Source organism: Lolium rigidum, chromosome 6 (genome assembly GCF_022539505.1).
Source record: "Lolium rigidum isolate FL_2022 chromosome 6, APGP_CSIRO_Lrig_0.1, whole genome shotgun sequence".
Classification (NCBI taxonomy): domain Eukaryota; kingdom Viridiplantae; phylum Streptophyta; class Magnoliopsida; order Poales; family Poaceae; genus Lolium; species Lolium rigidum.
Window position 1 is genome coordinate 238520579 of NC_061513.1, and position 13199 is coordinate 238533777.

The 13199-nt window shown below is 45.9% G+C and overlaps 1 protein-coding gene across 1 annotated transcript; it reads right to left on the reverse strand.

Annotated features, from left to right (window-relative positions):
• Positions 1–8666: 8666 nt before the first annotated feature.
• LOC124663851 lies at positions 8667–12085 on the reverse strand. The gene is made up of 2 exons (XM_047201502.1): positions 11011–12085; positions 8667–8903 (listed from the first exon to the last, which is right to left on the reverse strand). Exons 1-2 carry the CDS (start codon positions 12083–12085, stop codon positions 8842–8844), a joined length of 1137 nt encoding a protein of 378 aa, XP_047057458.1. The 3' UTR covers positions 8667–8841.
• Positions 12086–13199: the final 1114 nt, after the last annotated feature.

Consider the following 13199-nt stretch of genomic DNA (forward strand, 5'->3'; position numbering starts at 1 on the left):
AAGACAGCGCGCTAACACAAAGCCATGGGCAGCGTTATACTCACGTACGGTTAGGTTCAGCTCGCGCTGCGCACCGACGATGTCCTTGCCGCTCTCCGGACATCTTTCGGCGCTGCGCCTCCAGCTCCGCTCGAGCCGCTGCCGGGTCGATGTTCGCGCGATGGGGGTGGCGAGGACGTTCATCGCTGCCCGGAGCGGTGTCTCCGGTGGCGCGGATGATGCTCCCGGCTGCGCTGCGCCGCGCTCCGGCCGGTGGCTTAGCCGCACGGGTCGAAACCGCGCGACCGGCACCTTCAGCCGCAACCTCCTTTCCTGCACCAGCCACACCGGTCATCATTACCTCAACGCTGCCGGTGGCGCGACCAGCACAGAGCCATCTTGGCGGGTCCGGTGCCACCAGCACCGGCGAGAGGCGCTGGCGCACGGGGACGGTGCCGAAGTAGACGCGGTGGCTGCCGAACTCGATGATGCGGCCGTTCTTGGGGAAGATGCCGCCGTTGGCGAAGCAGCCCGCGTTGTCGTTGATGAAGTCCATGGCGTAGATGCGCTGCACCAACGCGGACACCGTACGCTCGCCGGAGATCTCGAGGACGCCCGCCCGAATGTGAACTCCATCAAGCGCCACTTCATGCCCCACGGTGGGCGCCAACTGTCGTCGTGGTGAACGAGCAGATGCCATAGGATGGCTTAGATTGGGGCCGAATGGACGCAAGAGGATTCGGGGGAGGGTTTGCGATCAGGTGGGAAGAGATTCCGGATGGTTTCCTCAAGAACTTGGCCAAGGCCAGAGGTTGAAGAAGAAAGGCACAAGGAAGAACTCCCTCTAGATCACCATGTTCATAGATTCACACAAGTTACGGGCTCGCCTACATGTATACACGCGTCTCTTCTAACGTAACCTCTCGTATCGTGCCGTGCCCGCAAGGAGGGCTGCCCCTCTCCTTATATAGGGGAGAGGGTGGCTTACAGAGCAAGAAACCCTAATAGCATCTTTGACTGGACAAACTACTTTACAGAGTTACTGTACAAAGCTACTTTAATCATAGGTGACACCGGGGCCTTCTTTTATCATAGAAGCTGACGTCCTCCGGCTTCTTTCTCCGTCACCTCTCTCTTTGGCGCCAGGGCTCTGAATAAAGTTACTTTGCTTAGCTCATCCTTGTCTTCTTGCTCCGAAGAGAATCTTTGACCAGTCCTGCCGACAGGCTCTCCTTTCCGGTATCTTCTGTACCGGGTTCCGGCATACCCCTTTGGGGATACCGGCTTAGCCTTGCTCTCCCGGATTCCTACTAGGCTTCCGGTAAGAACATTAAACCGGTATCCTGATGGCTCAAACCATCCGGTTTGGCATGCCTTTGGCATACCGGGGGTTATCCCCCCAACAGGGCCCACCACATCATTGACTTTAACACTGAGAGTTCCTTTTGTCATAATGATGCATGTAAAATGCATACATGAACTTTGCACTTTATTGCAACATATTACTACATATTTGCATCTTATATAATGGTATTCCCATGTTTTATGATGTTTTAGGGGATTTCTAAACAATCCACCTTCCTCCGATTCTAATTCTATTTGGCAGAAAACGCCACTTTTGAGTGTTTTTGACTTTCCAGGAGCTATAGGACTCCAAAAAGGGAAAGGTCAGGGGCCACGCTTCGAAAGTTTTGAGACGAACAAAATGAGATAAAGTGGGCCGCCAGGAGGTCAACAAGAAGGTAAAGAGAGAGGGTGGCGCGGCCTCCCCCTCTGGTCGTGCCACCAGGCCTCTTTCGGCCCTCGAGCGTCCGTTTCGCCTCATCTTTTCATGAACCGACTTATTTTGCCCTAAAATATACTATATATACGACCCCAGGGGGTTTCATCAAGACTACAGCGGCGTAGATCAAAAACACAGAAATAGAGAGTCAGCATGCCGCCGCCGATGAACATCGGAGGGGGGAAAACGCTACCGGAATCGCTTCTGGTGGACTGCACCCCCACCTCCGGTGAAGGCATCAGCACCATCTTCATCATCTTAGTCAACATCTACAGCAACTCTTCATCATCCCCCTCTGTAATCTCTTGGCAAACATGATGTATGATGCAATATACTGTTTTCCCATGATCTATTGTATCTCTATGTTGATGTTTGAGTAGTGAATTGTTCATGGCAATTTGTATATAGTTTGTTGTTGGTTGCATACAAGTATTTGTTATCTTCTATGATGGTCTTATGTATTGATATATGAGTGCACACATATGTCAAGGGGATGCATAATGTTATCACCATTGCATGTTGACAGGATGAGGGATAGCGGGAGCGACAGAAACCTTGTCCCGATTCTTAGATGCATGTTAACGGGGGGCAACTATGGGGACCTTTAAACTTACAACGGTGGTAGGACATTCTTAGTTGCATGTCTTAATAATTCCTTTGATTGCACATTCCGATGGCCTTAGGATCAATCACTAGGGGTCTACTTGCACATGTATATGGCTACACCTATCTATGGCTCCTCTCTAGAAGAAACACAAAAAAGACTATAATAAGCTTCACTAATTATGACAACCACACAAATGAAATAGAAATTTGCCTGAACACTTGCTCTCACGAGTTACTTCACTCCACTTCACTTCACTTCATCTCATTGCATTTTACTTTATTGCACTTTACTTTCCTTGCATTTGTTTTACTTGCATCTTAATTTCAGCACCTGTAGTTTCTTAGTAAAAACCTCTACACACACACACCATATCTCCTAGCTCTGGATAGAAGGCCATATAAGTGGCTTATAGGGTTTTAGAGAATAGATAGTTTACCTTCGGCTCCTCGTGGCGACACTCAAATACTTATCGAATTGTACTGCAGTGATCCCCTGCACTTGGGGGTTATAACATAGCTTCCTTGATCCAAACAGTCCATTTATCAGTAACACTTTTTTTGTTTACAGCAATCCACAAGAAATTTCAAATTTACCTTGTCATAGGCTTTCTCAAAGTCAACTTCAGCACAACTTCTTGTTACTTCTTCATTTTTGATTCTCTCGACACCTCGTGTAGTAACATCACCCCATCAGCAATATATCTTCCTCTGATAAAAGCATTCTGACATGGGTGAATCAGTTTTCTCATTACAGGTTCAACTCTGACATTCATAGCGTTGGTGAAAATTTTGAACAGCACATGTAGCAAACAAATAGGTTTGTACTTTTGAATAACTTATGCATCATCACTCTCGGGAATAAGAGTAATAATCGCATAGTTAATACTTTCCAGATTGCTTTTGTGACAATGAAAGTCATTGAACATATTCATAATATCTCCTTTGATAATCCCCCATCAAGATTGAACAAATTCCACTGGAATTCCATCAGGGCCTTCAGCTTTGTTCTTTTCCATCTGATCTACTATTTCATGAATTTCTTCTTCACCAAAAAGCATGTCTAACTCCCTTCTGTCATTGTCATCCAGTTTCTCTTCCTCTTCCCAAATATCCTCACTAAGCCTGACACCAGCATCATCCACTAGACCAAACTTATTTTTGTAGAAGTTGTTTGCATGTTACAGCAAAGCTGGAGTGCCTTGTATCACATCCAGTCCATTCTAAAGAGAACATGGTTCTTTTCCTTTTTATTCCATTTACTACTCCGTGGAAGGAGCTAGTGTTGTTGCCCCTGCAGCAGCCATTGTTCCCTAGATCTTTGCTACCAAAAATCTTCTTCTTTTTCAATGATTTGCTCAATATCCTTCTGGGCCTGGATTTTCCTAAGCATTTGATCTCTAGAAAGGCAGCTAGCTTCTTCCATCTCTTCTAGATCAGAGAGTTCTTGTAACAGCTCTTGTTTTCTCTTCTTATCCCTTCCTCTAATATTAGCACCCCAACCTTTCAGATCATTCTTCACTTTTTCAACTATTTTGGGATTTTAAAAATTTCCATTGCAAACACTAGGATAGCCTGGATAATAACTTTCAAAAGAATTTCCTTACAACCCATTGACATAAATATCTCCTTCCATCCCTTCAGTCCTTCAGTAATTCTCTCCAAAAGGTGTATGAAACTATCTGTACGATCAATACCCACCATAGAGGGAAGCCTGAGGTATTTATCATAGATTGCTTCTGTCATTATATGCTGCTCACAAACTTGAGCCCTAACTTTAAATTCAACATTAGGACTAAAGAAGGGCATGTTGGTACTCAAGGGGAGGCAATTATCATGACTAGACACCCCAAGACGCGGAATACGTGATTCGAACTTTTTCCGATAATGGACGCTTTTATTACTTAAGTTTAAGTATTACATCATAACAAGGATGCACACAGCCGCACAAATCCAAGATAGAACACCATAAGAGAACTAAAAATCTAAGAAATACACATCGAACAAGAATAAATCTAAGGTAGAGATGACCCTATCCGAAGATCATTCTGCCATCCATGTTGGAAAAAAATATCCCTCATCGCATCCTCCAATCGTGTAGACACCTCCGTAAAGAGGTTTCGATGGTCAACACGCTGTAGAGGTGACCACAAACAGAGAGTAGCGGTGCATCTGTAGACAATTTGCATAAGAGAATCATTTTTATTATTAAAAACCTTGTCATTTCTACATAGCCAGAGCGACCAATTAACATCAATCTCTCCCACGCTAATAAGTAGTTAAACCTAGGATCCACACCATTAAGCCAATTGCCAAAAATATTCGCAATGCTACGTGCAGGGTATAAGGTTGAACCTATTTGGATGGCTTGAAGAAAATGTGTTTTATAGTGTCATCCTGATGACAATAAACACACATTTTACTTCTCTGCCAATTGCGCTTTGTAAGGTTATCTTTTCTGAGGATTACCCCTCGATGAAGTTACCACGCAAAAATCTTAGTTTTTAATGGAATCTTCACCTTCCAAATCTTCTTATTATTGTCAACTAGAATATCAGGTTGGATTAAAGATTTATACATGGATGCCACCAAAAACGTATTATTCTCGGTTAGGTTCCAACGAAATACATCAGATCTCTGCATCAAATGAACAGAGTCTAGACGCTGTAACAAGGCATTTCAAGATGCGTGTCTAGGACCAATGAGATTTCTTCTGAACGACACATTTGGTGGGGACGTCTCCATTACTTTTACAAGTGTATTACCTTTGTGTCGCAAAATATTGTATAAATCCCAATATTGTTCACAGAAGGTGGTATTACCAAGCCATGTATCCTCCCAGAATCTAATTTTCGATCCATCCCTAATACAGAAAGATCTATATGGAAAAAAGACCTGCTTTGTCGCTATAATGCCAGGTTTTCAATAAACCTTAGACAATGTATTTGAGCCAACGTACTTTTTCCTAAGTAGGGTCTGCCAAATCTCATTCTCGGTAAGCAGTTTAAACAGCCATTTACCAAGAAGAAAGATACTGTTTTTTACCTCAAGGTCTTGGATTCCAAGACCTCGTGGTCTTTTGGTGGCAGACCACACTCGGGGCTACACATCCCTGTTAGGCCTTGGGTCATGTAAGTCTGTAGTGGCCCAGGGTAGCGAGAACAATTGAGGCTAGATAAGAGACAGAGTTGCCATTGTACACGTTATGGAAGAGCATATATTCTGAATCCCGTATCTCTCAGTTCTCAGCCTAATCCTCATGCTCAGTCTCGATCCCTAACTCCATTTTCCCTCTCAAATTTCCTTCCTAGCCACTTTGCCACAAAGGATCGTGAGTTCTGTGACATGGCGTTACATTTCAAAATCCGAAATGTTGCGCCAAGAATAACGAGGATCCCCATGCTGATGCAGACTCATCTCTTGATCAGCAGATATCCCTGAGCTAACGCCCACAAGAAGAAAACGAACTCAACGAGCTAACACCGTCAAACCTTCACAATAGCTTGATCACGGACAAGAGATAGCATAAAGATGGATTACTGCCATACTTTCACCAAAATCCCTTTAGTTCTGAGCCAAGACAGTGAATTGACCATAGCCATAAAATGTTAAGACAAGAACTACTGACGTCTGAACTTAAACAGTGACAAGACAAAACAAGCAAAACGTTTCAGCCATGTCTTTCGGTTCGACGAATGCTGCCCGATAAGACGCCATTGCCACCTGATAATATTGTGCATTACTTTCCCTAGTTAAGAAGTTAACCCCAGCTAGTGCATTCCTATTTTCGTCTCACAGACGGAGTTGCTGCAGCTCGTCATCATCTTCAGTCTCCTTTGCAGAACCTTCAAAGGATAGAGCACACTGTATTAGTCAAGGAATAAGGGCGTCAGCCCGTTAATCATCTAATTAAGGTTATACAAATATAACAACTTTATAGTACTTAGGTATAATCACAGATTCACTATGCCTATTCATGACAATAGTTTATAACTTTGTCACATCAACTGAAACTGAACTGAATAAACAGAAAAGCATTCTGATGATATCACAACAAAACATTGTGATACCTACTAGTAGTCTAGTTCTACAAACAAAGAGAGGAAGATATAGATTTTAATAATTCACACTCATAATCATGGAATCTGGTGAGAGTTTTTGTTATGTGGCTGCTAGGGTTTGGGAGGGAGAGAGAGGGCTGCAAGGGCGCGAGAAGGCCGGTCGGGGGCCTTTTGCCCATGACCGGGCAAGAGGGAAGGGATTTCCTTCTTAATTCTTGCTTGATTAGATTGATACATCTCCTCTCCTTATATAGAAAGGCTTAAGCATCAGATGATGGAAAGGTTCAAGATGAGCGACCTGGGCAAGCTCACGTACTACCTCGGCATCGAGGTGACCTAGGGTGGCGGCAAGATCACGCTCTGCCAATCGGCCTACGCCAGCAAGCTCTTGGAGAAAGCTGGTATGGGTGACTGCAATTATGTGCAGGTGCCAATGGAACCTCGTCTGAAGCTGAGCAAGGACAACGCCAACCCGCCGGTGGACGTGACGCTCTACCCCTCGCTGGTTGGAAGCTTGCGCTACCTGGTGCACAGCAGACCAGACATCGTTTTCGCCGTCGGCTACGTCAGTAGGTTCATGGAGAAGCCCAGGACGGAACACCTCGGAGCTGTGAAGCACTTGCTCCGCTACATCGCCAGGACAAAAGGCTATGGATGTGTCTTCTCTAGCGCTGGTGGGCAACGCAAGCTCACTGGGTTCAGTGACGCGGACATGGCCGGGGATCTGGACGACCGCAAGAGCACGACGAGCAGCCTCTTCCTCATCAATGGTTGTCCGGTGACTTGGCAGTCGTCGAAGAGAAAGGTGGTGGCCGTGTCCTCATGTGAGGCAGAGTACATCGCCGCCACCACCGCATCTTGCCAAGCTGTCTGGCTCCGTCGTCTCCTCGGTGACCTGCTCAACCAAAGAGAGGAGGCGGTGCAGCTCTTCATCGACAACAAGAGCGCAATCCAGCTATGCAAGAACCCTGTGTTCCACGATCGCAGCAAACACAACGAAACACGTTTCCACTTCATCAGGGAATGCGTGGAGGACGGCAAGGTAGCCGTCGATCACATCGGTACCGCCGATCAGCTCGCTGACATCCTCACTAAGGCGCTCGGGCGCGTTCAATTCCAGGATCTACGAACAAGGATCAGCGTCGTCGACAGCTCCAACAACTAAATTTAGGGGCAGTTTTGTTGAATAAATTCTGTAGACAGTTTCAGTTAGCCGTTTAGGTGTAGAACAATTTCAGGTTTCAGTTTCAGTTAGCGAAACTTTAGGAGGATTGGGTCATGTTTAGTGCGATCACCTCCACATTTGTAAGGATCACCGTGAGCTAGTTTCGAGTCGTGGAATGCAAACATTTGTAGGATCACCGTGAGCTCGTTCCGAGTTGTGGGATGACACGATTCTGTAGGGAACGTGGCGACAATCATGGCAAGAAGAAGAGCAGCACGTTGTACGCTGCACCAAAAACCACGAAGTGTTCATCGTATACCTCTGATCTCTCTCTCTCTCTCTCTCTCTCTCTCTCTCGATCGTGATCGCGTGTGTAGGGTTAGGGCTAACAAAGAAGAAAACAAATTCAGATAAAAAAAAACAATTCAACAAGCTAACACTGTCAAACATGGGGCGGATCCAGTGCATTGGCAAGGGGCAGCTGCCCCCCTCCCCCTCAAATATGTAATCCCTTTGTAAAATCAAGCTTAGACATTGATATGAACCTTATTAAAGTATTTTTCCTTAATAACGTTCTTGCCCCCTCTCAATTTTGATGGTAGGTCCGCCCCTGCTGTCAAACCTTCACAATAACTCAATCACGGACAAAAGATTACATAACACAGATTACTGCCATACTTTCACCGAAATCCCTGAGGTCGTTTGGAAGCCAGGCTTTCATTTCGTTTGTAGCATTTGAAAATGAATACATGTATTCATTTCATTTACATTGTAATTTCAGAAATACACACTTGTTTGGTTGTCACAGGAATTGCAAATGACAGTAGAATTCAATATTGAATGTGTAGAGGCTTCCATAGAGAATTGCAAATGACAGGTTTCAGCTTGGAATCATGTTTACCCATGGAGTCATTTTGCTAGAATTCCTAAATGAAATGACAGCACAATTCTGTGGCAACCAAACAGCCCACCTATGAAATTCCAAAATGAATTCCAGGATTCGAGGCCCAAATGATGGATACCAAACGACCTCAGTTCTGAGCCAAGACGGTGAATTGACCATAGCCATAAAATGTTAAGACAAGAACTACTGACGTCTGAACTTAAACAGTGACAAGACAAAACAAGCAAAACGTTTCAGCCATGTCTTTCGGTTAAGATCGATAAGACGCCATTGCCACCTGATAATATCATGCATTACTTCCCCTAGTTAAGAAGTTAACCCCAGCTAGTGCATTCCTATTTTCGTCTCACAGACGGAGTTGCTGCAGCTCGTCATTCACGCCATCATCCTCAGTCTCCTTTGCAGAACCTTCAAAGGACAGAGAGCACATTGTATTAGTCAAGGAATAAAGGCTTCAGCCTGTTGATCGTCTAATGCTTGACTACCTGTAAGGGTTACATAGGTTATACAAATATAACAACTTTGTTGTACTGAGGTATAATAACTGATTCATTACGTGTATTCATGACTGCAGTTTATAACTTTGTCACATCAACTCAAACTGGACTGAATAAATAGAGAAGAATTATGATGATGTCACAAAAAAACATTCTGATACCTACTAGTAGCTAGTTCTACAAACAAAGAAAGGAAGATATAGATTTTAAGAATTCACACTCATAATCATGGAATCTGGTGAGAGTTTCAAATTGAAACAGTAACATCCCTACAAAATTCAGCTAGAAAATTCCATATGTATATATATAGTGAATCACAACAGAGTCTCAAGCAACATAACCTGGCTTCTACGAACTGCATGAAATGCACAAAGAATTCCTTGGGCAATTAACTTTAATAAGTTTGCTAAACCTAGTACTTATGGCTAACAGCTGATTCACTATATAACTTTGTCACATCAACCGAAACTGGACTGAATAAACAGAGAAGAATTATGATGATGTCACAAAAAGACATTCTGACACCTACTAGTAGTCTAGTTCTACAAACAAAGAAAGAAAGATAAAGATTTTAAGAATTCAGACTCATAATCATGGAATCTGGTGAGAGTTTCAAACTGAAACAGTAACATCCCTACAAAATTCCGGTAGAAATTCCATATATATATAGTGAATCACAACAGAGTCTCAAGAAATATAACCTTGGGTTCAACGAACTGCATGAAATGCACAAACAATTCCATTGGCAACTAACTTTAATAAGTTTGCTAAATGTAGTACTTATGGGCTTATGGCTAACAGCTGATTCACTATATATGCATATTTTGTCGGACTGTTTGCATAATAGCATGCCTTGGAAACTAAAATGGCACTTAATTGTTATAATAGATAGTACTATGTACAAGTAAGAGAGAATTATGATATGCTTAAATAAGAAAACGAGCAATGTATGAATCCCTAGAAACAATTTCTATCAGAAATGTGTATGTATGTAGTGCAGTAGCAACAGAGAGTGTCTTTGGAAACATTAAAATTCTATATTCAATGTTGGAGGCACATCTGACTGAAGGAAGCACATAAAACCCATTAATGGAATACCTTGCAGCAATTCACTTATAAATATTGGCTTATCAAAGTGCTTTGCGAAAAATTATTAGCAGTGTTAAATAAATACAAGTATCTATGACACAACTCACTGAAAGAGTCACACCCATCCAGCTAAAAGGAGGTAAATTAATTAGCAAAAAGCCTGACATGCTCTCATTTGCAATGGACATATTATCACACAGTAATAAAAATCATTCCAAATTGACAATACTTGGGAAGTAAACAGCCATCAATCTTAAGAGAGCAGTACAACCTACAAAGAACTGCAAGATTGAGCATTTCAAATGTCCATGGAAAGCGTAATATAGTTGTATATGGGGCTACAGCGCCTTAAATTAAATTTAAAAGCTTTGTAAACGGAAACATGAAAAGAAAACTCAATACCTGATATAGCAGTTAACGATCTTATTACCTTAAACAGAAATAATCCATAGCAAACAGCCGGCCATATATATAGACCTACCCGTTTGCTTAACATAATTAATGAAGGCCAAAATTTATACTGGAGTACTGGATATATGCTTAGGCAATTGTTGGCAGAATATGTAATTAGCATTAGACCTGCTTGTGTAAGAGGTAAGAGACCCTGAAATACAAGTGCTTTATTATGCAAGCTATTACCTCTGTTCCAAAAATATAAGCCTTTTTAGAAAGCTAGTTCATTTTCACCCTATGCTTATCATACATAAGCTCTCCTTTAGAGTTGTAACCATGTTCATCAACAGGAAGATGCTAAACTAAGAAAGCCTGAAATTTCCAACATTTGCGGCTGTACTCTAATCTCCCCCACAACTGAAATGCTGGGCAAAGGACCTCAGGCACCTTAGATCTCTGATTTCTCACAGAACCATGCAAATTCCGATCACCCAACAAGCAACAAGAATCTACAGAGAAGGAAGAGTAGAAATTACCTGAGCAGAGAGCCCGTGGCAGCTGCCAAGCGTGAACGAAACGGCTGGAGACGTTCTCGCGAGGCGGCTGAACCAGCTGGTAGACCTCGCAGTGCACAACCTTGCGAGCACGCACGTCGACACCGACCATGTGCTCGTCGACGAAGAAGTAGAGCACGTCGGGGTTGGTGGGGTGGATGAGCGCGAGCACGGGGATCTTCCTCGGCAGACCAGTGGCCTTGTAGCTGGCGTCGTCGCAGATCTCCCCAAAGGTGGCCTCGTACTCCAGCGTCCACTTGGCGGCGTCCGGATCGGCGAGCGTCCACACGGTGATCTGCGCAGCGCCGCCGCCGCTGCGGTTCCTGTACATGTCGACGAACCTGAGCTTCCCGCCGCTGACGCCCACGCAGCGGTACTTGTCGAGCAGGCCCGAAGCTTCCTTGGGCTTGAGCGCCTTGCCCTCCGGCAGCGGGACGACGCGGAGCGCCGGCCTGTGGGCGAAGGGGTCGCAGGCGAGGAGGCACCAGGAGAGGTCGACCCACCAGAGGCTCCCGGCGTGCGAGACGACGCAGTTGGGGCTCATCGGGCGGGAGGGAAGCGGGTAGGGGACGTCCTTGCTGACCCACTCCCCGGTTCGAGACGAGAAGCAGAGGAGGTCGGCGGTGTCGTCGCCGACGCTCATCTGGAGCTCGGCGACCACGTAGTGGCCGGCGGCGTCGCCGGGGCGGGCGATGAGGCCGCGGTGGCCCTGGCGCCTGATGAACTTGGCGTCGGGGAGGCGGAGCGCGGAGGCGGTCTTGGCGTCGAGCACGAAGTAGTCGGCGACGGTGGGGCGCCAGGAGAAGTCCTTGCGGCGGGGGAGGTCGGTGTTGGCGGGGCCCTGGTCTGCTTTGAGGAGGAGGAGGCCGGAGGCGTCGGCGGCGAGCACGGACGGGAAGCTGTCGGCGGTGGTGCGGCCCGGGAAGATGCGCGAGCGGATGGTGAGGAGCGCGACGCGCGGTGGCGCCGGCAGCGCGAGGGAGAGGTCGGCGTCGGCGGCCGTCACCCGCGGCACTCTCCCCAGGATGGCCCACGACGGCGATGCGGAGGACGCCATGTCGGTTTCTGTCTGGTGTGTGCGCAAAGGCGGCTGCTTGTGAAGTGGCGGTGGTGAGGTTGGGAATGGTGGTGGCGTGGCCTGTAGGGCATGAGCAATGGAGGCAGCTGTCCAACTAGGATTGGATAAAACTTTTGACATATGCATGCCATGTTATGGTCCCATTAATATGTCTTTCTCTCAAAAGCTGATTTGGTTTTTCTTTCTCTCTCACATTTTTCACTTTATGGCTGAAGAGGTTGCCTCCTGATGAAGAGGCTACCTCCTCATCCGAACCTACTTTGGACCACCCGAACCTAGATAAAGGTGTGAGGCAACACCCCTAGGGCTATGCATTGGGCATGCCCGTATAGAGGTGAGATGGGGTTAGGGTTTAAGGCGGGCGGCGAGGACAGCAAAGCGCGCGACCGGCGACAGGACAGCCTCTCGAACGTGCTTCTGCCGGTGCCGGTGAGATGAGGTGCAGAGCTGAGAGCTTTGGCCTGGCATGCATCCAGAGATCAAAAGAGAGGCTTTTCTTTCATTTTTCACAGGAAAAGAGAAGCTTTTCAATTCGTCGGTTAGTGGATGAAGCAGAAAAGCAAAGAGAAGGGATGCGTGGTTTGACTGGCGCTTGATCGTGATCTTTTGCCATCTTCTTGGGTTTTCTGTTCCGGTGATACGGATCAGTGGAGCAGTGCAGTGCAGTGCAGGTGCATCAACCAAGACCTGTACCGTGCCATCCTACATTTTCTGGGCAGGCGCCTCCTACTTCATATGTTACACAAAATATCAGTTGGACAGATTTTATGCGATTTCCATCATGTAGTGCTCTAATTTGTTTCTCCAACATGATTAAATTTATTTGGGACAAGCTGGTTGCTAGGAACATGTCATGGACCAAGTGCCGGATGTAGCTGTATCCGCTTCAGGCAAACAGAGAAGGAGACTGAGAAGAGCCGGAAGGAAGCCAGCAAGGACCGGTGGGCCCGAATGGACTACATGATCGGCCAATCAGAGGCGCTATAGCTCGCGCATCGACGTAGGAGGTATGCCACGCTGGACGAGGGACGGAGGCATCAAGTCAACATGGGGTTGCTCGTGTTTGGTTGTCGTTGGACCATTCGCTAATTGT

Bases quoted from the DNA above. Each gene is read 5' to 3' on its own strand.
- LOC124663851 (XM_047201502.1), bottom strand. From the start codon at position 12,085: ATGGCGTCCTCCGCATCGCCGTCGTGGGCCATCCTGGGGAGAGTGCCG. The intron at 8,904-11,010 runs GTAATTTCTACT...TGTCCTTTGAAG, and splicing joins GCCACGGGCTCTCTGCTCAG to GTTCTGCAAAGGAGACTGAG.